The 27,614-nt window shown below is 40.9% G+C and overlaps 2 protein-coding genes across 19 annotated transcripts in view; one reads left to right on the forward strand and one right to left on the reverse strand.

Annotated features, from left to right (window-relative positions):
- Positions 1 to 9,432, reverse strand: part of itpkb (inositol-trisphosphate 3-kinase B) — a 34,265-nt gene extending 24,833 nt beyond the window's left edge. For 2 of the 7 annotated variants that reach the window (XM_046373163.1, XM_046373162.1), the window contains exon 1: positions 538 to 1,071. The gene's annotated coding sequence lies outside the window, so the exon portion shown is untranslated. Of the gene's footprint in view, positions 1 to 537; positions 1,074 to 9,250 lie in introns of those variants that run through there. The other 5 variants (XM_046373161.1, XM_046373158.1, XM_046373160.1 and 2 more) reach the window with 4 other exon arrangements.
- Positions 8,813 to 27,614, forward strand: part of epb41l2 (erythrocyte membrane protein band 4.1 like 2) — a 46,130-nt gene continuing 27,328 nt past the window's right edge. For 4 of the 12 annotated variants that reach the window (XM_046373145.1, XM_046373155.1, XM_046373148.1 and 1 more), the window contains exons 1-5: positions 8,820 to 9,018; positions 23,032 to 23,258; positions 23,365 to 23,550; positions 24,257 to 24,514; positions 27,461 to 27,565. In XM_046373145.1, the coding sequence (XP_046229101.1) occupies positions 23,046 to 23,258; positions 23,365 to 23,550; positions 24,257 to 24,514; positions 27,461 to 27,565 (762 nt within the window). In that variant the 5' untranslated portion in view covers positions 8,820 to 9,018; positions 23,032 to 23,045. Of the gene's footprint in view, positions 9,019 to 19,380; positions 19,698 to 20,498; positions 20,689 to 23,031; positions 23,259 to 23,364; positions 23,551 to 24,256; positions 24,515 to 27,460; positions 27,566 to 27,614 lie in introns of all 12 variants that reach the window. The other 8 variants (XM_046373150.1, XM_046373157.1, XM_046373151.1 and 5 more) reach the window with 4 other exon arrangements.

Consider the following 27,614-nt stretch of genomic DNA (forward strand, 5'->3'; position numbering starts at 1 on the left):
GCATGTATAAGTTATGTTGCATGCAAGCGTTGAAAGCTAAACATAAATGGATTTGATAAAGTGTTTTCAATAATTCCTCTTTGACAAGCAGATTCAATTCTGGATCCAGATACGATAAAAGGCTGTTCTACCTCAATCTTATCTAAGCACCATTATAGCTGAAAATGATTAAGTATTGTTTAGTGCTGCATATCATTGGAAAGCAGCTGTTATCTGAAATCATGTCCATCTGTAGCCTAATCATAAAACAAATATTAAGAGGGAGGTTGATAAGATTCAAGAAGACTTTAGAAACAATGAAGATGCGCTTTAATTAAAACTACGGATAAAATTGTTTAAAAACTACTCAAATAGACGGGTTTCCCCATTTCTCCCCTAACTAATAGGATGACTAGGCCTGTAATCCTGACAACTTTCACTGCTGGCTCTCTGGCTGCACCAGAGGAGGTGGTATTAAAATGTAATAAACTCTATCCAACAATAATAATCTCCTCAGATGGAGGTCCTGACGTGACAGCAGGCCCTCAGTTATCTTACCTCGGCGCTGTCCCGTCCTCTTCTCCGGGACACTTTTATTGCTCTGAGTGATATTACAGCCTGATACCAATAGTTAGGAACCGAGGATGACTCTTCTCTGTCTGTGTGTGTCTGACACTCGAGACACAAAACATGCAAAGACACGGCTCCTCCTCGTGCACCAAAACAACTTATTATCTACTCCTCTTGTGTTTTTTGTTTTGTTTTTTTTTAGTTTCTTCCACGCACGAACTCGTTCAACGCTGCCGCCGGTCCTTCTTTCTGCTTCTTCACCTTTTCACCAAAAATCCTCCTCCACAGAAGAAGACTTCAAAATGTCTCTCTCTCTCTCTTTTCCCCCAGTGTTTTCTCTGTGGTTATTTCAGGAAAACTTCAAAGCAGTTCGTACCGATCAGTGAAATCCTCTCACAGTTTGCTCTCAGGATAAATAGTTTCTCGGGGACGTTTCTGTTGCCATGCGTGCTGCTGCTGCTGCTCGACACCTCTGAGTTTGGTAGTAAAGCGCTGTTTGTCTGTGTGTTTGAAGCCGGAAGCGACCAGACAGCCTCTCTCTCTCTCTCTCTCTCTCTCTCTCTCTCTCTCTCTCTCTCTCTCTCTCTCTCGGTTCACTGGAGGGATAAAGACTGAAAAGCGGTGTGCGCGCGCGCCGATGTGTAGTCACCGGTTATCACACGCACGTGCAATGCGGGGAAGACCTCAGACCAACATAAAGTGTGCGTGCACCAGCGCGTGAGTCAGCTCAGTTGGAAGTTTAAATCAAAAGTGAAATAATGTTTTGTTTAGTTTTGAATAGTGACATAGATCCCCTCAGCGTTGTAGTGGTACTTCACAGGTAGACAGGTAGGCATAGGTGGAGGTAATATTCAGATCTTTTAACTCAGCAAAAGTACAAATACCCCACTAGCCAGCCTGTAGTCTTGGGTTGAACATGTTAGGCCATCAGTTAAATATAGTCAATTAAATTAAAAGTCCATTATTACAGTCCATACTACATCATTGATTATTATTCCTCTTGCTTTAATGAAAAATAGGAAAATCTGCTGACTGTAGAAAGCAGCATATAACTCAATGCTGAGATAAAGCACAATTTCACAAGTTGAGGAAATATACTTAGTTACTTTCCCCAACTGCAAGAACGCAAGGAAAATACACTGTACAGCCTATACACTAAAATCTACTGGACTACACAGCAAGATTATAACCCGCTATACATGCACGCATACGCACCTGGTGTTTTTAATTAGACCTGTGGGAGCTATGGTGGGAGTTAGTGATAGCCATGCCAACAGTGTAATTCGTCTTGCCTTCACAGGTAAAAAAAAAAAGCTAGCAGGAGAGTGAAGGAGCAGCCAATTCAATATTTACAGGCAGTCAAGGACGCTATCTTGGTAGGATAGGGCAATCCAGGTTGGGTCCTACAGAGGTTAGGCAAGACTACTAGCATTCAGAGAAGACATATTGTGAAAGAAGCCAATGAATGTTTCATCATTCTGTCATTGAGAAGGTTTTTAATGGAAGTTGTGCAGCTTGCGATCGTTTTTGCTCTTGTTCGCCATCTTTAAAAAGAGCGGCAAAGCATTGTGCACATAGGACTGGTGGTACTTTCAACGTGCAAAGGATCCACACGGGCATCCTTGAAAAATCTCTGTGTGAAAGACTTCTATGTAGAATTTGAAGGATCCTGATCATCAGAATAGCTTTCAGTGATATACACTATATTCACAAAAGTATCCAGACACATCTCTTATGGGACTGTTTTTCAGATGTTGGGCAGGGTCCCTTACTTCCAGTGAAGGGAAATCTGAATGCGTCAGCATACCAAGGCATTTTGGACAATGCTATGCTTCCAACTTTGTGGTAACAGTTTGGGGAAGGCCTTTGCTATTAAAGTATGACTGTGCCCCAGTGCACAAAGCAAAGTCCATAAAGACATGGTTGGATGAGTTTGGTGTGGAAGAACTTGATTGGCGCACACAGAGCCCTGACCTCAACCCCATCCAACACCTTTGGGATGAACAGGAATGGAGATTGCAAACCAAGCCTTTTTGTCCAACATCAGTGCCTGACCTCACAAATGCTCTACTGCATGAATGGGCAAAAATTCCCACAGAAATATTCCAAAATCTTGTGGGTGTAATAGTCAGCTGGTCTGTCAAGATAAGTGAAGACATCTGTGAGAGAAGATGATGTTGAAGGAACTCATTATGATTTCATATTTTTTTCCCTCAGGATTCCCTTGTTTTATCTGTTTATCCAATGGATTCTTGTTATACAGATTTTATGGCAATATATTTTCCAGACCAGAAACTACTCTAACTAGATGCAAAATGACTTTGTCATAAAACCTTTAATGAAAAAATAACTAATTAACTGTAAATGTCTGTTCTTCCATGAATAAATATCTGTTTACTCAGAGTTTCTATCTCGTGTAGAGTACTGCTGGAAATTATTTGAGTGGAGCACATAATTGGACTTTGGCCTCGAGCAGGTCCTGGTACACCCTTTGGGTAAGTCAGAAGGGTTAAGTACTGATTTGACAACAATGTTTTTTTATCAGGGGTGGAGAAATGTTTACCACAGGTGTGGATGTCTGTGCTTCAAGGAATACTTGTAGGATATGAAGTTTCTGAACCACTGCCAAGTGATATCTTAATCACAATGCGAACTCTCTGGCAGATAACCTCACAATCAAGACTCAAACCTGGTTATGGATCAGCTTGGAGGATGAGACTCTTTCCCCCTGAGACAGGAAACACACGTCAGGTTTGTGTTTACGTGGGGGCAGAGTCTGGCCAGTAGGTGGCTGGTTTGGAATAAAATTGCTAGAACACTGAAGTGCGATCAGAACCAATATATATTAGCAATATATAGTTTAGTCATTGGTGTTGCCTCTGTTTTCACAATCCAAACAAAACTGTCATAGTGAAACTGAAATGACATTGAAAATGACTTAAAAAAATACTGATGTCATGACTTTATGGAGAATTGCCACATAATGTATCAATCATTTAATCACAAAATGAGCATATAGTGTGCAATAAGATCTTGTTGAGAGATGTTATGAATTTTTTTCTCATCTCACAAAGTAATGTATGGTACGTAACGTATGATATGGACGTGTTAAACATCACAAAGTCTACTCAAACAGTCAAAAGTGACAAACTCTTATTATACAACTATTTTGGCATTAAAAATATCAACCTTTTAAAGATTTAACTTCATGATTTTTTTTGGTTTGTAACAGGGACATTTTAAGACAGTGGCTGGGTTGTTCTACAACCATAATCACTTGCAGTAAACTGGGGTGAGACATGCTTCATCTCTGCTCTCTTGAGTGTGTATGAAAGTCACAAAATTCCTCACATTTTTCTGAAAAGACTTCAGTCTGACTGTGTGACTTTGTGTGGAGTGCAAAAGAATGAAAAAACCCAAACAAGGTCACACTAAGTGGTCTGCCATTTAAGGAAAACAGGGCTTTTCCCACAGGCAAATTACTTCAAATATTTATTGGCATGTAAATATAAACCGCTTTCTTCCTGACATATATCACTATGTTGACTGAATTTACGGCACATGACCCAAATGCAGTGAAACTGAAGCCGCTTTACTGTCATGGATCCTGGTGATGACTGCTGAGACTGCTGCAAAGAGGCGCTGCTGTCCTCTAGTGGTCATTGTGGTATCATGTAACACTGGCTCTTGTTAACCATTGGATTCGGCTTTTGGATGATTTAATAGAAAAGTTATGTCAAGAAACAAAACAAAACAAAACAAAAACTGGGAAAAATCATTCAGTGTTTTACAGGCATTGCAACATTAAACATACCATACATAAAATGTATCACATATAAATAAGTTTTATAAATATTCACTATCAAATGACACTAACATGTTTTATCAGTAAGAAAACATTAAAGATAGTCTCAGAAAGCCTATTTATAGACATAGTTTGCATGCACAGATACGTGCTGTTCTTTAAGTGAAGACAGTTGGCTTTCGGTGAAGCTTATCTCTTCTGTCTATCATTCAATGCAAAGCTGTCTGTTGTGGTGCGTTCAGGTACCAGGAGACAATTGGCCACGCTATCTGCACGGCAAGTAAGGCTTAGAACCTTAAAATGATAAAGTTTGGACTTGAGATACTTGCAGCACAGAATTATCATTTTTTTTAATTTTAATATTTGCCATACATGTGTGTGCACGCAAAACAAATGCATGCAAAATTTTGTGTATTTTCCTGAGCTTTCTTAAATTATGACACAGCTGTAAACTCCATCACACACAGAGACACAGAACTGAACCTCCAATTAAACTCCATAGTGAAAATCAAGTTTCAGAGTGAATTAACATTTTATACCCATGCACCCTTTTACTGATAAGGTAGAGGTGCCACCTGTGGGTGCACCCTGCAGAAAACTCTCTCTCCCTCTTTGTTCTTTTTATTATTCCTCTCTCACTATATGTATTCTTCATCTTTCTTTATCCTTTTGACTATAAGCCTGACTTTGTCTCTTTCTTTCCATCCGGCTGCTTCTCTTTAATAATCTGTCTCTTCCTCTTTCTCTCCTCCTTACCTGACACCTGATCCTGGAGTTTAGAGTTACCACACACACAAAGAAGTGTATGAGGAGAGAGAGAGAGAGAGAGAGAGAGAGAGAGAGAGAGAGAGAGAGAGAGAGAGAGAGAGAGAGAGAGAGAGCTGGTGCTTGGCATTATATAAAACAAATAGGTGTGAAGTATTTGTTCAAAGTCTTTTGGCATTTGTTCGACAAGTGTGAACATAGCGAGAGAAGTCATATGAAGAAACACTTCAGTCAAGCCTCTTGTCCGAACAGCTTCTCAACTGGTTGTCAGGTAAAATACAGTTTTGCGTGTGTGTGTGTCTGTGTGTGGCCACATATTCCTGTAGTTGTGGGGACAAAAATACAAAAATCTGTTTACACAGCCACATTGTGAGGACCCGCCTTACTTATGGGGACCAAATACAAGCCAAAACTTAAATCATTAAATATTAGAGTGAATTCTTGCTTTAAGGTCGGCTGAGGTTACGGTTAGGTTAAGGTAAGGATTAGGCAAGTAATGTTTATTGTTATGGTTAGGTGGTGGTTAAGCCTAAAGAAAATGAATCTAAGTCTATGTAATGTCCCCAAAAATGATGGAAACAAGACTGTTTGTGTGTGTGGTATTAGTGTGCGATTTGCTGTTTTAACATGTGTTTTTAGTACAGGAGCCTGTGCATGTCTTCAGTTCTGGGTGTGTACATTTGTGTATGAGTTTGTGTATCCATGCATACTGGAGACAAATTCCCATAATTTAGACAACAGCACAGACACCAACTTTGTAGCAGCTGGCAGTAAAAGCCAGGAAAATATGAGTAATGAGTATGCCCTGCACTGTTGACCACAAATGATGGTTTATATTATGAATAGTGAGGTATGTGGTCAGGGTTTCATATGTGTTTCCTCCAACACGGTGGCGTCTGAAGTAATATAATAGGTAAGGACAGTATATTAGCAGTGTTCCTGCATATTTATACTTTGCCTCACTTTCATGATATTAATACTTATAATTTTAATAATTCCAATGAATATTTAAAACTACAAATTTGATAGGAGATTTACTCAACCTTCCTCCATGTTTGACTTGAGGCTTAACTCAAATACAGTGGCCAATAAGTGGCAAGTATAGTAGGAGAGTTCACTAATTGTACTTCAACCAGCTGTTTGATGGTCTAACTCTTTAGCTGATGTTTCTTAAAAACTTTAATGATGAGGAAAACACATTGTACCGTAGCTCCATGAACACCCTGTGGAGATACCATATTTGAACATCATACGATCCATTTTTCACTACTTTTATTTATGTCACAAGTTGTGTTTTTTTTAACCCATTAATTTAACTTAATCACAAGACAGATTAAATTAAATCACACATTTGTTGCCTAGAGTCAGCACAAAACATTAGAAAAACAGTGCAAATCACACATGGAATTCAACTTTAAGCCACTCAGATTAAGCTTGCTTTCATTCACTATGTACCTTTCTGAGTACAGGGTTAAATGATGTTTTTTAGATGAGGGCATAGAGTTGACTGGACTATACTTGTTGGCCTAGTGGGCAATGTTATGATGTCCAGATGGCTGTGTCAGGGTAATTCTCCTCAGAAGGGCACACCACTAATCCTCCAGAGAATCTGTGCTAGCTTGATCTCATGCCTGCATGGGAAACCATACAGCTAGCCTACTGTAGCTCCCTGGCTGTAGGACACTGTGTTTCTGCCAAGCCTGTTTAGCTTACAGATACAGTCTGTTGGTATACAGTGAGGACACTGCGAGCGTAGCCGGTCAGCACTGTGAGCCTAAGCAGAAGCCAAAGAGATGACCGCTGTGTGCACTGAGAGGTTTCTGTTTCTGAGAGACAGAGAGCTTGCCTCAGGCCAGGCTGATTAGGTTTAGAGTCAAGACTGACGGCTGTCTTAATCTCAGTGTGGGAACTATTTCTGCAGTATGGGACCTCTGACAATCAGGTACACTCTTTCAACTTTCTTTCTTGACTCTTGTGTGTCATTAGAGGTCTAGAAAAGCATGAAGGAGCAGCTAAATGTCTATACTATCTTCAGAACAGATAGCAAAATTTATGTCATACTTGCAGACTCATTGATGGCACCTTAGAGTTAAGTTTATGTAGATCTCTGAAGTCAAACAAACGCAATAGGCACAAAACAATGAGTCTGTTAGGATGGAGTCAGCAGATTTTACAGTATTCTGTTGATTTTACTCATGAGAAGGGTGATCTGTTTTACTAGTAGTATACTTCAGTATTAATGAAGTATTATTACCCACCAGGCGCTGTATTTTTATCACAATCCAACCTGAGACTGATAAAGGACAAGCTGTTCTGTGTGAGTCCTGCTCAGCAGGTTGCAATCAGGTAGACTTCAGGTACAGAGGGAGGCCACTTTAATTCACTTATCCCATTATTATTTGTATGATTAAGTGCTTCCAGTGTGGGTGTGTTTCATTCCACTATCCAAACATGCAGATATTATGTCAGTAAAATTTCTGTTTGCCGACACGCCAGAGAGAAGATATGCGGTGTGTTGTATTGTTCTCATGTCGCCACATGGATAGAGCAGCTGTGACTCACCAAACAGCCAGTAGAATCTGTGTGATCTATATATCTATGTATATATTATAATCCATCATTACTTGACCTTGATTTCATTTGAGGTGTCTAACTGTAGCAGATGCTGCTCATAATATAAACATGTCAGTGTCATGTGTAGTGTCTGACGGTTTGTTCCTCTGCTCTCCATTCCTCTGTGTTTGTGTGTGCACCCTCTACTGGACGGCCATGCTTCTCTGCTGTCACTCATGATGTTCTGCTAACGGTGAGTCCACAGAAACACATTCTACCTGCCTGCCTCTGAGCTGGGACCCAAATCAAACTGCATAATATGATGACTAACTTAAAATCAAATTGTCCTTTTCTGTCGGCAGTTTTTAATCATCAAAAGCTTTAATTAGTTATTAATACTTGTTCTCTTGTAGTTCTTTATTCTACAAATGCTGTTCTTATGTGGTTGTTTACGCCTCCTCGTTTGCTCATGTCAAATCTACACGCTGCCTTACACTATAAGCCAATTACTCAAGTTTCTAATCTGGGTGTTGGTGTTAGTGTATATGTAAGAGCTGTGCATGCGTGTGTGTGTGTGTGAGTGTGTGTGTGTGTGTGAGAGAGAGAGAGAGAGAGTAAGAATTAGTTGAGAAGAGAAAGAATAACTTAGTGTGGAAAAACTGTCATATAATAAAATAATCAATTATATTCATATTAATGCTCTGCAGTGTTTCTTGAATGCTGGGTTAGCATAACGCTGCTTATGTTCATGCAGTGAAAGCTACCACTGTAGTCATAGTAAATAGCTGAATTCTGTTGGACGAATATTAATGTCTGAACTGGCTGAAATAATATGGTTAGCAAAGTCAAAGCAGGTAAAACAAACAAAAACAGAGAAGAAGCATCAGTTCTTATTATTACTCAATCCAAATGAAAAACTTGAATATAAATGAAAAAAAGATAGCTTTTCAAGTCTTCAAGAGCATGACCAGTATTTCAGAAATACTTAAGTGATTCACTTCGTACTCTAGAGGGAGCTGTCTCGCCACACTGGCACAGCCACCTCTGCATCGAACGGCCCTCCAATATGTATGGACAGCGCAAACCACCAATCACATCTCAAGATCTATTACAGTAACCTGTCTGAGCCAATGGGAGACAGCTAAAAGATGTTTTTCACTGTACGAGGCGGGTCTTGAGGATGATGGACACGTCTGCTTTGAGCCCTGGCCAGATTGTCGGTATTGACTGTAGTGCAGATTTTTGGAGGCTGAGATAGTAGGACGTACGTTATTTTTTGGAGGAGAGCAGAGTGAGAGGCCACGTTTGGAAAAGTTCCCCATTAGCATCGCTGGAAATTACAACAGGTAACGTTTATTTTACCCCCTTTTAAATCACGTGATTTGCATATTAGTGACTGCTGTGGATTCGATGCTTTGGGGGTATTTTACGTTGACTATTGTCGATTTTGTTACGGTAATTAGAGTTCTAGGTACTCTAACTGCACCTACGAACACAGTAACTAGAAGCAGCGATTTGAATCGGTCAGAAAGCAGCACGCTTCCCATTCAAACCCGTTATCTGGATTTGAAGCCATACCTTCGGTTTAAGGCGCTTCATGGCGCCTATCTTCTTCCACGTTATCCCTGTTATCATCACCTCAGCTACTTTCATGTCGCGCTGTATCCCGCTCGGTTGCGTTTGATGTGGTTAGCATCAAAGGTTTGGTGGAAACATTTAGCTTATGGGAAACTAGCGTAACTGGCATGTTTGGAAGAAATTTTCCAAACGAATCAAACGAATAAACCCCGCTACGATACTGGTTGATGGTTGTATTTCCTGGTGTATGTGAAGTCTGCCGCTAAGTTTACGATGATTTAACGTTGGCGGTTGGTTCTAATCATGCTAACGTAGACGTTACGTTTGTGGACTAACGTTATTCAAACATCCGTCTCGGTCTTTGTTGCACGATTCATGTTGGTGCTTCCTGTCACTAAGTTAACAAATAGTGGCTGACTGTTTGAAAGCACCAAGCTATTGGGAACAACGACAGCATTTCAATTGAAGCACTTTTGTAAGTTATTGTTTAACATTAGCGATGTTATTCGTGTGTCAGTTCCCTTATGCACGGTCAGTACTTGCTACAGCAACACCAGAACATCCAGTTTTACAGTTTCAAACGATTCGGTTTTTTATGGTGTTATGCTAGAAAGGGGTTTTCAAGAGCTGCATTTAAAAGATAGTGAAAAAGATGTTAGTGGTAAAGATGGCTTTGTTGCAGCCAAGATGTTTAGAGCATGTATGTTGAATAGTATTATCCATTAGCAACTATTAACTAATCTGTTTTAATAAGATATCAACTCATCAGAGCCAAACCTGGTTTTATAAAATAAGTTTTCTTCTGGTCAACACCCTGAAAAGATGGTATTCAATTTATAAAGATATGGAGCAGAGGAAGAAAGCAATTACTTTCATTTTGAGTTTCTAAACAGCAGCAACAGTGTTTTACTTCATAAGTGACTCAAATTTTTAATTATTTAATTTGATCATGTAACGTTGTGCATTTCTACAGTGAATGGTTGATTTTAATAGCTCGAAATACTCTCAAAATATAGATTTTGTTTTGTGACAGGTCTGCCTTTGAGTACACTATAGTTTCTATTTGCAAATGTGTCTTCCTTTCTCATAATATTCTTACTACTATTAGAAATGCATGTATGTGCAGTACTTTACAGGCGTGTATTTCCCACACAGAGCCTCATAAGTCAGATTTTGGTTGACAGATGGCGAGGGTTCAGGTAGTTCACACAGATAGGCAGGCAAGCTGACAAAACTGGCCGACAGACCTGAGATTGTGATAGATTGTGCTGACATGCAAAAGTCAGTGGCAACTGGCAAACATATTGATGTCATCAGCCTAATTTAATTTTGATGAATTATTTAAAACAACATATGTATGGTTTCACAGTCACAGTTGGTGGCCTCATTCTCAAGTTATTTCTGTTTTTGAACAAGCAAACCTGGCTTGATCAGTCTGTCTGACAGATGTGTTTTGCAAATCCTTGTTTGTTGCAACTTTGTCATAACTCAGGACAACATAGCCAGACGGTTTGAGTTAGGTTTAAGGGTGATTGTTTACAGTATAGCCCCAGTAACAATCTACCTGTGTATGTGTTTGTGTGCACTTGCAGGTGGGTGGGTAGTGACACAGCTACTCTTCACCTCACCAGCACAACTCTGCTTTGGTGCCTATTGCCTTCTTGTCTGTTCTCCTCTGGGGGAGGTAATGTAGGTTAGATAGAAATGGATGATATCAGGGCAGGGACAATGTCATGGACACCAGTGGTGTACGTTATGTGGGACTTAGGAACTAGGCAATATGTCTATTCATGGTTTGCTGTGTGTTTCATGATTACAGATGCTTTGGATTGTTTTCCATGAATGATGATCCACAGTACGTTACATGAAAATGCTTAACCCAAGACCCTTTTTGAAGGGTTGAACCGTGACACAGATGTCTCTGTGTTTCACGATGGCCTATATCTATAGCCATGTTTCCTTCCAATTTTCAAACGAATTTGAATGCTGCAAAAAAGGAATGAGAGAGAATGTGAATTAGATGAGTTTTCATCAGGTGGTTGTGGCTCATTTGAAAATGGAGGACCACACTTTTATCTTTCCGCTCAAACCTAGACCTTTCTAAGAGATGAGAGGAAACTCTGTTGAACTGAACAAATTACATAACAGGTTTATCATCCAGCTACTCAGCGAGCCAGCTACATAATGGAGAAAATGAATTTAGAGCTACCCCATCATTTTCATAACATATGGATTACTGGCTTCAACAATCAGACTAGATCTAGATCTGAAATTTCTTTCCATATTTTCTTACATCTTTTGGCATCACAAATGTGTTCCCACTGATCAGTTTGAGAGTAGGGACAAATAATCCAGTCTGGTACAACAACATCACATAACTAAGGAGCCAAAAACTACCAACACACTTTGTATTCTTAGCAGCTATTGAACGTTAAATGCTTCACAGAGGTATTACTTTCTGTAGCGCTATTGTGTAGTATTGTATTGTGTTACAGGTGTTAAGATTATTTCGTACATGAAGGCAGTCATTTACAAGATAATTCACTTGAATATGGGTTATAACTTTCATTTTATTTATATGTACAACCATATGAAGTAAAGAATATCCATGAGAACATTTACTACTCAACATAAACGTAGCGTAAGCAGGAAGGGCTTTTGGTTTGGTGAGCTGTAAGGGAAATCCAGCAGTGAGCACGTCTGTCACTGATGTGCTTTTCCTGTCAGGCCCTTTTCTGTGTGTATAGTTTATCTATAATCATCAGGGGCCATGTTCATTCTCAGACTTTCAGGATGTGTAGAACAGTGGCAGCTCTGTCAAACCCACTAATGAGAGAAGCCTTAATTGGTTGTTTTGGTGGGAGAATCTGCTCATTAAAGGTAGCTGGAACTAACTCTGTCTTAGCTAGAATGAGTACATGATTTATCTCTCAATATCGCCTTTGTCAAGCAAAAATCTTGAATTGTCAGCCATTTTGGGGTCTGTATAATCTATAAAACTGTGTTTTTGAATGCAAACAAAAAGGTGACAGTAGTGCTGGTTGGACTTTAAAGATGACCACAGATTCTTTTATAATAAAGAATAATCCAATCTAGTGTCTTGCTTTTCATTTTTCATATTTTGTAGCTAATTAACAGTTTGTGTTGCCACTGCTGCATCAGTTTAAGGAAAACTGTACAAATGATTGTACATACTCACTGTACTTCATTTGTGCTTTTTCTATTCCTCTCCTTGGGAGAGGTAAAACGGTATGTCGGAGACAAACAGAGGGACAAAAATATTGAAAAATGGGAAAATGATGAGATGGACTGGCAAAAGGAAAAAGGAAAGAATACAGAAACAGGCAGAGAGGAAGAGAGACTGAGTGAGAGCGACAGAGAGAGTGAGAGATATTGCTTAACCATTCGGAAAGGCTATGGGAACATCCCTGTGTGTGTGGGTTTGTGTGTGTTTTCCCGTTCAACGGGAGCAAAACGCGTCACATCAGCTCAGGCACACACAGATAGCCCTACTGTCCCACAAAGGAATGAATGACTTGTACTGACTGTGTTTTCAGGAAAAGAAGCATATACAGAGAGAACTTCCTTCACCCTTAAACTGTTTCTTTCTGATTAATACTCAGCTAAAAATCGAAATGGCTGCATTTCCAATTGGTTACTGTGTGGATTAACACATTATATCATCTTCTAGTCTGTCAGAGTGGTTTAATACTGCAAGTCCCAATCACAGTTGAAGGCTTTCATCTCCTCCGTGATTGTAGTGACTTTGGGACAGTCCCAAAAATTACTAAGGTAGACATTTACTACAGTGTAGCAGTCAGCCGTGACCAGCAAAGTATTAGCCCCTAGCTTTCAGTGCTGCTCGGCCAGCGGGCAAGCCGGGACTTGCATTCATGCAGAGAAGATCAGAGAGGTATGGATGAATGGAAACTGTAATGCAGTGTTCAGCTTATTACCGCTACAAAGACAGTGAGAGGAGGAGGAGGGTGGGGGAGAGGGTGAGTTGGGGAGAGTGAAAGAGGGATAGAGATGTAGAGGATGTGTGTGATGGAGTTGTCAGAAAGGGAGAGGAAGGCCAGCGTAGTTTCACTGGGCAAGAGTATCAGCTGAAGTGTAGAATAGTAAAACCTGTATTGTAATAGCTTTTAGTTTAAGTACTGGTATTATTTGCGCAGAACCAACAAGCTTACTAGAGTTAAATAGAATAGAGCTAGTAGATTAGCAGAGTCATGTTGTTTTGTTAAATAATAGGGTATATTAGAGGAGAATAGAAAATCCTTGTGCCGAAAGGGAACATTTTACATCAGAGGGGGAAAAAGAGAGGGCAAACTGCCTTCCCCAGCAAGTGTCCAACTTTGAAAGAAGCGATAGAATAAAAAACAGAGAGAGAGTGTGGGCCTGTGGCTTTGGCAGGGGGCCAAACATAGTTAAAAACAGATTAATCAGCATAGGGTCACATTCTCACAGAGAGAGGCTGAACAAAGCATGGCAGGGCAGGGCAGAGCCTTCATCTCTTTAAAGGCCACATCTCGGGGAGCAGCACGAGGAACTGTTGGCAATGAGGAGTGTATCAGCAGAAAAATGGATAATGTTGTGCTTTAAATACTAATATGCAAAGCATCTTTTATAGTGTGGTGACAGATCATCCACATATGTTCATTTTCTTATTAGTCATTCTTTTATTCAGTCATTTGTTGTTTCACTGGTTCAATGATGGTTTGGCTCATTCCAGATATAATTAATTTAAGCATTCATTTGCTTACTTCATTCATCATATGTTGACTATTCATTCATTTGTGCTGTCAGAAAGAGTCAGGGAAGGACTGGGGGGGGGGGGGGGGGGGGTACCAGGGCAGAGTGATAAAGAAGAAAGAATGAGGGGAGGAAAAGGAAGTGAGAGGAGTGTCTGGGACAGGAGGGTCGAGAGGGAGTTCAGTCCAGCTAACTTGTTCTCATTAGCAGCCTTTGAGAAGCTCTGAAGTTTGTAAAACATTTTGGAAAGAGTGCAAAGAACTCAGTGAACTGTGTGTGTGAGTAAATCGTTCAGACAGACAGAAAGCTAGGTCAATAACTGTTTCCCACAGGTCAAAAGTATATGTGGGTAAGAGGTTAGTCTGAGGCAGTGGGAGGTCCAGAGGGACATATTTGTAGTGTATCTAATAAAAAAACGAGATTCTGACTCAGTTTTAACTATCCAGCACAGGAGTGGTTGGTTGGTGTATGTGAGTTTTTCCTTTTGATCAGTCAGAGAGATACAATAACATGATTGGGCGGATGTTTTGCGCTCTGGTCATTTCCTGTTTTTATGTTGACAGGTTTCGAATAAGAGAGACACAGATGCTGATAGATGTATGTATGTCTTAAAATGAGAATTGAAGATAGGATAGGTGGATAGGAAGATAGGTGATTAACTGAGTGAAACAGGAGAAGGGTTTCAAGTTGCCCTCTTTGCCACACTTCCTGTTTCCTGGTTAGGGGTTGGAGGTCACTGGTGTGGGATCAACTGATACCAGGCGCTTAAATAGTCTGTCTGGTCATTTCACTGACCTGATGCCTGGGAAAAGATGGCCGTGTTTCACATCATGACATGTGCCTGTACTTTAGAGACAACATGTCCTCATAGAAATTGAGAAAACAGGATGAAAATGAGAGCATCTTTCTGTATTCACAAGGGGAATGTCTAATTATAGACTTTGGGTTTAAGGTTAGCAGTTAGAAAATTAATGGCAGGCAGCTGTGACTTCTACGCTTACCACTGTTGCATCACTGTAGAACTTAAGAATTTTATTTGTCAGAGATCTATGCTGGTGCCAGAGAGTTAACCTAATGTATGCATTTTGATGGTAGGGAAAACCCAAACACCTGCAGGAAACTAACCCAAACATGGGGAGAACATGCAAACTCCTCACAGAGAGGTCCTGCCCCGGCCAGGATTGGAACCCAGAACCTTCTTGCTTTGAGGCAACAGTGCTAATCACTGAGCAGAGGATATCCGTGCAGACGGAGTGCGGTCTCATCCCACCAACACATATTCGAGTAATTACAAGTGCACAGCCGCAAAGGTTGTCCCTGCTGTACTTGTGAAAGCTTACAGAGTTTGATTTTTTTTTCGGACATGGTGATGTTCTGCTCTGACCAAGCTCTGTAAAACAAACATAATATGCAAGTGACCAGACAGTCTCTGCAGAGGTGAATCAAACAGATCCTGATTCATCTCATCTCACCTCATTTCCAGATGATTATGAACTGCAGGATGTAGTGGCACTGCTCATTTCCTAGTATTTTCTAGTATTATATGTTAGGTGAGGCACCTCTGCTGCAAAACACTATGAGAAACCCAATGAAATGTTTGTTGGCTGTCTAATAAACAGTTTGTGGTCCTTACATATCGTCTCTGCTTTCAGCTCTGTGCCAGATGCACAGGATGTTATTCACTTAATATGTATGAAATTGCCCCTCTAGGCAGCTGTAATGATGAGCCTTGATGCCACTGAAGTCATTTGTTTTGCCAAAGCACCTGTTGTTACCACCCTCTATGGGATGTATGTTGCCATAGTAACACCACACCCACTGGTGAGACCACATTGAGCTGTGTCCGTTTTCACCATGAGTTTCGCCATCTTTCTTTTTCTTTGTCTTCTCCCCACAAATGTTTAATTTCTTCTTGTATTTTTTCCCCACTCCCTCTCTCACTACTTCTCTCCTCTGCACTCGTGTGACCCACCCATACTTTCTCTATTCTTTGTCTCTCACACAGACCATGCACGCATGCACACACACACACACACACACACACACACACACACACACACACAGTCACTCACACATTCATTCAGACAGGACACTCGCGCCTGACTGCTTTAATCGCTGAATAGGGGAGTTTAGCAGCTAACAATAGTAGTTATGAGCTGACCCATTATTCTCACACACATGGAAAGAGAGAGACTTATAGAAGATAGGGTTCATGATACACTTAGCAGCCTTTTTTTTGTTCTTTTATTTAACCATTTTAACATTTATCAAACTTGTATTTGATATTTCTTACAAATAATGCAAAATTAGATTAGAAAAACTAACTAAAATTGTGATATAGAGTGTTATAGTAAAATATTGCATCCATACATTATATGAGCACACACAGTGAAGGACATGCTGTTACAGTTAAATGAGAACCTGCAATATTATTACTTTAAAGTAGCGTAGAGGAGGATGAAATGTGTTGGTGTTCGAGAGGAACGGTTTTACTACCATATAGTTTTGCAGCTGACAATAGCAGTTATGAGCTGACAGTAATGATATGGTAACAAAAGTAATGACATAGTGTCGGTCATTTAAACATACCTCAAGAGCTGACCATTCATTTGCTAAGCTCAAACTGGAGGCAGGGAAGAGAAACGAGGGAGGATTTGTGTTAATGCATGTGTTCTTTAAGAGCAGTGAGGTGTAGATCAGGTGCAGCTGGGAGTAGAAGAGACGGACAAACAGATAGACGGACAACAGCGTAAGATGAAGGGATGGATGGATAGACACACGGACAGACAGACAGGCAGGCACACAAACATACACAGGGATTATCCTTTGTGTAATCCTCAGTTTTAGGGTCAGAGTGCAGTGTAAAGGGACAGGCATGTTCTGAATTTTTCACACCAGCAAGTCCGTGTTTGTGAATGTGTGCGTGTCTGTGTCTGTGGCATTGACAACACAGAACCACAGTGTTGTGTTTTAGAAGTTTTAGAATCTACTATAAGTGTGCATGCCTCTGAGTGTGCATGTATGTGTGTGTGTGTGTGTGTGTGTTAGGCATATCTTTGTATGCATGTGTCATTGCATGACAGATGGAGAGATCGCACAAGAGAACAGCATAGATTAGGACTCTGCACTCTTGTGTGTGGTTATTTCAAAACCAAACTGGGGCTCAGTAACTGTCAGCTGTTGGGCTGTGCTGGAATAGTTTGAAAAGCTGTAAGCTTGTTGCATCAGCATTTTGGGATGTCCCAGTGCGATTTGTTGGATTGGATTTTTAACTCATTAGGCTCGAATGAATTATGGCCAGTTTATTCCCAAATTTGTATTGGAACTCATTGCACTCAGTATACACCAGCTGTCAGAAACAACCATCGCAGCTCAATTGGAACACTAACATTGAAGTGAACCATGGAGTGCTGCAAACTAACAGCAATTAATGACATTCACAGAAAGCAGTGCATTTATGGGGGTACCATTTTACCCCTATAAATGCAAATAACAACAAATAACTTTGGGGATACCTTCACTGTCACCCTGGTACCATCATCAGGTCAAAATATAAATGTTTCCAGTACTTTGGTTTATGGTCCACACTTTGCAAATGTGAGTATGCTAATAAACTATACTAAGATCGACTTTTGTCTAAAATTGTGCAGTATGTAGCTTAATTCTTAAGAAAGAAATCTGATCCTGCTTTGTTCTGGCAGATATTATGACCAGTGTGAACAGTACACCCATATTGATTTAGCATTACTATGCTGAAATGAAATGAAAGCTTTATGTGTGTGTTCTGAGAGGCATTAGATTATGATATAATTATGCTCCTTGTCCAGTGTAGGTGGTGTTGAGTGAGTGTGCATGTGACATGAGGTGGAGCCAGCTGGTTCTGACAGCTAATACACAGGGTGCACAGGACTCATGCACATCATGTACACACACATGCATGTCTCTGGATGATGTTATCATATACTGACACCTGTTGCTACTTTTACAGATTGGTTAGCCTGGTTCCAGACCTCTGAATCACTGCTCACGTATCAGATCTTACCAAGGAACTCAGAGTTACTCTCATTAATGGCTATTTCCTTATTTGCAGAAAACAACCAACCCAATCAGAGCCTTTTTAGGTGGGACTGAGGTTGGTAATTCCATCTCACTGCATCATAGCCAAAATCTAAACAAGTAGTTTGTCTTTGCTGTTCACCGCCCATTGGCTTTGTAAATAGTTTATCAGTTGTCCCTTCCCTTGCTTGACTTTATGGAAGCTGAGACCCTTGGTTTGATTGCTCTGTATCTTTAAAGTGAGAGTGAAGTGGCGCTTTGTTTGAAGCAAAGCACTAGCACAGTGTCTGGGTTGACAGAAAATGACAGAGCAGATGGATATAAGCATCATTAGTATTATTAACTGGCCTACTGTAAGCCAAGCCCCATTTCTCTAGTGGGTGTGGTGGAAGGATGAGAGGATGAGGGAGAGGAAAGTAGATCTTGCAGTTCCTGTAGGTCCAGCATGTAATATCAGCTGTAAATCTGATGTGGGTTGAAATGGGCTTATGCACGCTAATAATCTCTATTGTCACTTCTACGCTTGTCCACTAATCTGTATTTTTGCTGTGGTAATCTCTTGTCTCCATGGGGATTTATAGTTGTAGTCCATGAATGTCAGTGCCATGGAAACCAGTTCCTCCCCTCTCTGCCCAAAGTCTGCCTCTCAGAGTAGGGGAGGATGGGTATATATAGGGTTTTTTTGTTTTTTTTTTTGTTTTGTTTTTTTAGACTGGGGGTTGTCAGAGTTGTCTTCATTATCAGATAGTAAATGGACAGAAATGTGAAAGCCACTGAAGCCAGTGAGTTAAGTCTGGCTTTTCTCTCAATTTTTTTGACTTTTACATTCAGTCCTGTGTCTTTCTCTCGTAAAATGTTATCTCTTGGCCGCAGACCAGGTCAGGAAGTAGTTGTTGCCATGACAGCAACCTCTAAAACCCAGACACACAGCAATAAAGTTGTAAGTGGGAGAGCAGTGGACTGAGTGATTACAATATTATATTTGCGACAGTGTGAGGGGTGAAAGGAGCAACACTTAAAGCACTGAAGTGTCTTAAAGGAGGTCTCTAGGTATTTCTTTAATGAAGTTTTCTTTAGTTAGAATGTAATGTCTAATCGCAAAATATTGCAGATCAAGAACATGAAGTAATGGCTCAGTGTTGAAGAAGTTATTTAAGGGGTTGCCCATGCATATGTCCCTTTGTAATCTGGCACATTTGTGGTCCCTCTCTCTGTTGTTTCTCCTTCACTGTTCCCCTCTCTGTCTCTCTCATTCTGTCTCTCTGTCTGTCTCTTTCTTCCTCCAGCACACCATTTGCCTCTATTCTGCTCCTCTCTTTCAGACACTCTTCTTCGCCATCTCCACGCCCCACCCACCCACCCTGTTCTCTCTCGTTTTCTGCCCTTGTTTCCCTGAGCGCCAGTCTCGGGGGAAGCAGGCGCAAAGCTCTGAGGAAGAGAGGAAAGGATGGAGGAGAGAAAATGACAATGACAGTTTTGTAGGGCAGGCGTTTTGCTAAGAGGTGGGGAAGGAAAAAGTGAAGGAAAGAAAGGCAAGCGGAAAGATATAGGCAAAAAGAAGGTGAAAACTAAGAAGTAAAGAGGGGAGACAGAAGGAAAGGAGTTACAGGGGAAAAGAGAGCAACACAAGCAACAATAGGTAAGATCATTAGTTATAATGTGCACCAGTTTATATAACCATTGTAAGACAGAAACTAACACCACAGGTGCTGGAGTGATGGATTTATTGTCTTGTGTAGTGCAGCAGTAAAGCCTGAAGGAGCTGTTTAACTCAAGGTTAAAGGGTCCAGTCACTGTCATAGTCATTCCCTATATAAGTTAATTTTTTGTATTTACATGTGAGAACATGTGCAACAGCTACAGTCAGTGGACTTTGTGTCAAGAAAACATCATACTCTAATCTGATTGAGTCAAGCAAATAATAAGATTTTTTTTAAAAGTTGCTAAAACTAAAATAAATACTGATAAGCTGCTTTCACCAGCAAGCTGCCAGCAAATATGTAAGCATTTAGACAATGATAGGATGAGGACGTAAGTTGAAATACACTGAATGGAAGGGAAAAAGATGTTGGAAAAGACGTCCCAACAGCACAAGTTGTACGGTGCTCGCCTCTAGACAAGTTCTGCTTGAAGAGATGCTTTTATTGTGAAACAAACAGATAACATTTGATAACAGTTCTCACTCTGCTCTCATGCAGGAGATGAGGTTATGATGCAGATCTGCTGAAAGCAACCCACGTTTGACCCCATTCATATGAAACTGCTGTCACAGTGCAGTTCCAGAATACAGTACTGTGATAACTGAGTGCCTCCTAACACTGACTATATTTGATGCTATACAGATTCTTTTGCTGCCATAAACCATTCTGTGTGTGTATGTGTATGTATGGACAGAGGCTGTAATAATGTCACTTCTCTTGTTTATATGGACTGTGGGAAGAGGAGAGAAAGAGGAGGGGTGTGGAGGACACAATGCGAGCCGCCGATTGGAGGGGATTGAAAAGGGGCCTGGAAGGGATTGAGAGGAGAGAGATGAGTGCAGAGATTTAGTGGAAAAAGAGAAAAGAGGCACCCTGGGATGGAGAGTAGAAGAGAAAGATGGAGAGAAAGAGAAGGAGAGCGAGGAGAGGGTGAGTTAGAAAGCTGTGAGAGAGGAAGAACAAGGTTCCCGGTGTTGTAGAAAGAGAGAACCGCTTTAAAGCAGGCCTAAGCGGCCGTGACGAACAACTTGCAAAAACCTTCACTCTGATGCCAACTCGCACAAACACACACACACATACACTGCTAGCTAGTCCATTGAGAAACTCAGCAAGTGGGAATGGCAATAAGTAGGTAGTAACAGTTCCTCCATATGTGAGCAAGACACTCACTGTTTTTTTCTTTTACTTGACCTTTGGCCTTATACCTGAGAGGAGCACCCGATTTTTCTCTCAGTATTGCTTCATCACTGTTCTTGACCCAGTGTGGCACTCACCATATTTCTGTAAACCATTTCATTTCCATGGACACAGATAATAGCCTGCACACGAAAATTTCACCCCTCCCCCTTTCCTGCACCTTGTGTAACAGTATCATCAGCCTGTATGGCACACAGCTGCACTTTGGTCAGTGCCAAGGTGGTTCAGCATGTATTAAATCCGTAGAGACTGGCTATACATGCATGCTCTTAATTACTTTTCAGTGTACATTGATCATACCCTGCTTCACCTACCACAGGTCTTGCCTGTTATTCTCAGAAACTCAAATGCACCCCCCCTATTTATAGAAAATGTTGATGATGGCATTAGATGGAAGTTATTGTAATTCATCTGCTGAGGAACACAAATGACTGTATCAAGGGTTCATAGCAATCCATCCATTAGTTGTTGAGATATTTCACTCCGGGCCAAAGACTGAACTATCATTTGATCGATGGCTAAAAAAACATTTTTGTGGCCTGATTTAAAGGTTTAACTCTAATCGGAACCAGTGGGCTTGAGGTTGCTGTTTTGTAAAGTCACCAGGATTCCCACTAGATGAGATAGAAGTCAGTTGCATTTGTTTTTTTTATTTCCATATCTGCAGCAGCACAAACAGTGTTGCCTCTGACTTTTGCACGCACCTACACACACCTCTCTTCATCCATCTCCCTCCTCCCCTCTGTGCCTCATTATCCAATCATGCATAAGGAGACCTGTTCTATTTTTATTCTTGCACCCTCCCTACTCACCACTGTTGCACTGTGGGCGTGTGTGTATGTGTGTGTGTGTCTGTGTCCTCTCTTATTGAAGGTGGCAGGGCAGAAAAGACAGAAAAGTCTGGTAAGAGAACTGGTAAGATGATCAGAAAGTAAAATGCAGACGATGCAATTAATAATAGAATCATAAAGATGGCCAGAGAGACATATTGTGAAGAAAAGCAGGCAAAGAAAGATTCCAAACAGTGAATAACAATGGTTTCACAGCATATGAATTGTTCTTAACCCTCAACCTGAAGCTGCTTGTGTGCAATCAGACAAGCAGACTAAACAGACTAAAACAGACTAAACTGCAGGTAGACACCCTTGGTGGGTAGGTTTACACATTTTGACTTCAGCGTCCCCTCAGGACGTGTCATGTCATGGTCATCTAGTGTTATCAGCAAATTAATGTCATGCTGAATAACTGTGTCTGTTTCTGTGATGGGGTGTGTGTGGACAGTGCTGCCAAAGATATTTGGGTTGAAGAGTGTGTGTGTTGACCAGAGCTGCAGGGTAAAACCAATGACTCAGATATTAAAACTTGAGTAATTTCCTCTCTTTCCCTCTGCATGCATGTGTGGGCGTGTGCAACTCCTTGTAACCAGCTGTTGACCCAGATGAAGTCGTGTGACATGACGACATCCTAAACCCTTTTGTTTTTGTATAGTTGTGGAAAAGAGACCTGGAGGATTCCAGTCCGAGAGATAATTTGTTGAACAGCTATGAACTTAAGTACTAACAGCTGTGAGCCAGATTCAGCTGACTTAAATCACTATAACATATTTGAATGTGGTGTTATATTTCCTATATGACATGACTTTATTACCTACATTTCCAGAGATATTTTCTCAGTCTACCTTTTTGTCTTTCATTATATGGGGAAACACTGATGTCTCTTAAAGAAAAGAAAAAAAATGTGGGACCATGTGGCTCATTTATAAAAGATACTCCAGACTAAAATCCATGTTGCATGTCATGAAAAATTTACATTCATGCCAAAATCAGCTTGGCAGTCTGATTTTACTCTCACTCTCTGTGTTAAACCAGCAGCCAAAAAATTAATGCCACACAGTATTATTTTAATTCTTTTTTGGCATATATTTTACAATGATGATCCAGTGAAATAAAGTAAATAATAAATGAAAACTAAACATCATATAATGTAATAAGTAATACAAAAGCTTGTTTGGAATAATTTTGTCACTATGTGATAGTCAAATCTAATCCTCCATCACTTTTGTTTCCTGCTCTCCAGGTTGACGTGTCACCATGACAACAGAGGCCGGCTCTGAGACAGAGGTGAAGGAGAAAGCAGAGGAGTCGCCTGCACAGACTGACCAATCAGGGAAGGACACAGAAGAAACCCAGGAAGTAGTGAGTGCTGAGGGACAAGTGAAAGAGAAAGAGAAAGAAGGGAAAGAGGGAAAAGGAATATCTCGCTATCTGCCAACATGGCTTAAGAAGCAGAAGTCTCAGAGCCAGGTAAAATTATTACTGAAGACTGTTATAATATCATGGCAGATTTAAAACCTTTCTTAAATTATCATCACTGTTTGTCTTGTTGGTATCCCCCCCCCCACCTACAAAGACCTCCCCAACCAAAGAGGTCCCACCTGCAGAGGAAGCTGTCGACAAGGTGACACAGGAAGAGGAGGGGCCTACCCCAGAAGTGAACGGTCACGCAGAGGAAGTGGAAGAAAAGGAGGCAGTGAAGTCGGAGCAAGTGAAGGAAAAAGAAGCAGAATCTCATTCCAGCGCCAGTGCAGAGACTGAGGTACTGCTGTATAAATAGTGTATAAGTTTCACTCCACACCTCATGTGTGCACATGCTGGAAGATAAAGTAGGCAGAGGGTCTGCCATTAGTCCACTTATGGCTTCACATGCAGGTTCACAGAAGTTTTGGTTGAGATGTGATCTCTCAACACACAAATAAGCCTTGGTGTGAGTTATTAAATAAATAAAGAAAAACAAAACCATACATTAACCAAAATTCATTTCATTTTGGTTTCTCATTAAAATGGAAAACCAGACTTGTAACCCAAGAGAAGTATAATATCCAGACAGATTTTCTCTTCGCTTGAGCCAAGAGACAGTTCCATGGGAAGCACGCACACACACACACGCACACACACACATAAATCAATTATCTGTTATACACATGCACATGCTCACACATAAACTGTTCCATCCAGTGATCACATTAAGGCACCAAGGCCCACCCTGTGACATCAACACTTCAATAATCAGGCCAAAAGAAACGCCTGCACTTTGTAAGTTTCAGACTTTAAGGGGAATTACAGAAGGCGTAGTCACTGAGAGAAAACTGTTACCTGTTGTTGGGTTAGGACATACAGTCGGATTTGAGGTGATTTCTTTCATGTTGACTTTAAAGATTGTAAGCTTTTACATAATGGCCACAGTGGAGTGAACCTTGTGTGTAGCTGGGGTTTGACATAAGTGGTTTTTCTCCTTGCGTTAGCCTGCCAAGGAAGAGAAGATTGAAGAGAGTGCTGAAAGAAGTCCTGAAAAATCCAAGGTGACAAAAGAGGGGGAAGGAGCAGAGAAGAAGAAGGAGCAGGAAAGAGAGGTGGAAGGTGAACAGGAAGGAGGAGGAGGAGGAGAAGGTCAGACCACCATTTTCCAGTCACCTCTTCGCTTGGTGAGGAAGGCTAAGATGAAGCTGGTGGTTTGTCAGGTGACCCTCCTGGATGGGACTGACTTCACTTGTGAGGTGGAGGTAAGACTTAATGCACAAACAATGTAGAGTGAGATGATGTCATTTAAATGTAATCCCTGAAAAGGTCTTGGGAGCAGCTCATTTGAGCGTTTTAAGAAACACATCTGTAATCCTGCTGCTATGCACCTTAATGCAGCCATCCCACATTTCTTTTACATCTGTTTTAATCAGAATAATAAATGGATGGAGGTTAGTTCTGTTCTGATCTCATGGGATCAAACCAGTATTTTATGACTGTTACAAAACCGCAGAATGTGATAGAACATAGCAAATGTTTGTAGCTTTGATATTTTCCTGGAAATGTGTCATAGTGCAAGATAAAATATCCCTGTTGGTGGGAGAATCAACAAGTATTCTTCTTTCAGCTGGATCCTGACAAAGAGGATTGACACATTGTCCGTCATAGTTTCCTTTGCTAGTCAAGTAGGCCACACGTGAGTGCCAGTGTGTCAATGATGTAATCACTAATAGGATCTGTGTGTGTTTGTCTGTGTGTGAGTATAGCATGGGGGTATTTAACTTTCTGACTCAGAGTGCAGTTATGGCAGAAGCACCCGCTCACAGTGTTTGGGCGTGGTTTAGGGGATAAATGCAGAGTACGCTACGGGAGTTTGTCTGGTGACCAGAACGCGCACGCACACACACACCGAACACTGGCAGATTATGGGGGTCCCTCCAGATTAGTTTTCTCCATCTGCTACTCCCTAAGAAGCATGTGCCCCAAACCCCCCTGCACACACTCAAGCATACTTGTACAGATACTCACATCACACGTTATTCATACTGAGGTAACAATTTAGTGATTAAAGCTGTTGCTGTGGAAGCTGGTGTATTTCACAAGCTCCTAATAAAGAAATTTAATGAGAAATACACTGTTGCTTATTATTTGATGGTTATTTTGTATGTGTGTGTTTTTCTCATTCTTGATTGCTCTTGGTTAAAAACTTGTGCTTCCCAGGCAGCATGCACTTTTTTTAGCAATAGCCCTCCTCACATTCCCACACTCACTTACATTCAGTGGGAAGCTGCCCAGAATAGCCACAGTGCAGGTCCAAAGGAGCTGTTAACAGTTACATGCCAGGTTCAAGGGCTCCTCAGGAGAACAGTGAGTGTTTTCCTAGTTTTTGCCATTTTGCTTGGGGGATTTCAACTGGCAACTTTGCCACAGCTCTTTTCCCTTATCTACCGTATGCCAACGCCCATCAGCATGCCTGTGAATGTCTACGGTCGTTTGAACAGTAGCTGCTTTGTCTCGCAACAGAAAACGCTGATACTGCAGCTAACTGCTATTGTCCTGAAGTGCGCACACACACATATCCATCCATCTATCCATCCCTCCCTCCACACTCTGGCATAGTTAGGTCGCGAGAGGGAGAGATGCACAATGCATTCCAGAGATTAAATTTTCTGTTTTGCCCAGCAGGCCTCCAACACACACAATACCACACACACTCACACAGACCAGTTTCTACTCCGACCATTCTTCTCATCCTTCTGTCCTGATTTTGAGCTGATGACATCACGCTTATCCCAGTATAATAACTTAATGCATATTTTATTAGTTATAGTTCCCTGACTGAAAATCTTGTTCAGACCTCTTTGAGTAGTGGGTTTCAAAGGAGAGTCTTAGTGTCACATGGTCTTAATGCCGTTTCTAAGAATTTCATTAGTATTGGTTTCAGTAGGATTTTAGTGTCACACGGTTTAAGTACCCTTTCACAGAATTTCACTGGTTTTCAGTCAGACGTGAGTCAAGTTGTATTTGCAAATATTTGGCACAGTGGGTTTGACACATAGCATGGTGCATTTACTCTCCCTTATTTACACAGAAAACAGGATACAAATGAGCGGTTTATCTCTCCAGCTCTTTTATGATCCTTATATGCTTTCACTTTCCCCGTGATTATGTTTATATGACTCCATTCATGTGAACCTTGTACTTACAGCAGTTTGGTACCAGGTGATATAGGGATTTAAGGTAATTTGACTTTTACAGTCACTTTTGTTGCTAGGAATGCATCTGTACTACAGTATTTAAAAGGTATTTGTGTATGTTGTTCATCATCTGCAGTTAACCTGGCAATATGTAAGCACTACTTCATATTGTGCATTGTTGTGTTGTGCATATCAGGGTCTGTCGTATAACAGTGTCTGACAGATGTCACAGAAATTTGTGGATAAAAGCGAGGACTCTGTAATTGCCTGCTGCCATCAGACAATTGTTCTTAAGTAGTGCCTTGCTTGGAGGCACTCTGGCACAGATACAGAAACCCTGAAAGGTCACATTCTTTGAGCCATTCAGAATGCAACTACACTGTGAGTTTCTGTATGTGACGCATGTGCTCAACCAAGTATAGGAAAATACCGCAGATGTTTTCAGCTGTCCCAGGACAAGAAGAAAAATGCAGTCTTTCATCCTCTTTCCTACCCTGTCTGCGAGTCTGTCTGTCCAAATGCCACTGTCATTTGGTGTGTTAGGCCAAGGCTCTGCTGCTGAAATGAAAATAAATTAATTATTTTTTTTCCTTTATCTCATCTTTTCCCCCCTTTTCCTCCTGCTCTCTGTCTGACCTTTTGTCTGTCTAAAGGGCACCGTTGTGTGTTTGTGTTTGTGCACGCTTGTGCATGCACGCATGGATGTGTGCTAAATGTCATTGTCATAGCTGAGTGTGGAGGTTTTTATGGCTGAGGCCCCCATTGGGCCTATGAAGGAATGTGTTGCCCAGAGACAGATGAAGAGACTGAGAATAATAGAACAGATGTGGATGAAACAGAAGAAACAGAGATGCATTGATAGAGGGGAGTGAACAGCGATCTCATTCGACCATACAGAATGAGTTATTAATTCACAAATTGCTACTATTGTATTTCACAGGCTGCTACCATCAAAGTGTTCAACCATGTACAAACTTTAATGCTGCGTTGTGAATTTCTCTCTCTCTGCAGAAACGTGCCAAGGGTCAGTACTTATTCTTTAAGGTGTGTGAGCATCTTAATCTAATGGAAAAAGACTACTTTGGTCTGATATACAAAGACGGCCATGAACAGAAGGTATGTATCCAACCATCTATACCCACACATGCACAGGATCTATATTATG

This window comes from Scatophagus argus, chromosome 19 (assembly GCF_020382885.2).
Source record: "Scatophagus argus isolate fScaArg1 chromosome 19, fScaArg1.pri, whole genome shotgun sequence".
In the NCBI taxonomy this organism is placed as follows: Eukaryota; Metazoa; Chordata; class Actinopteri; family Scatophagidae; genus Scatophagus; species Scatophagus argus.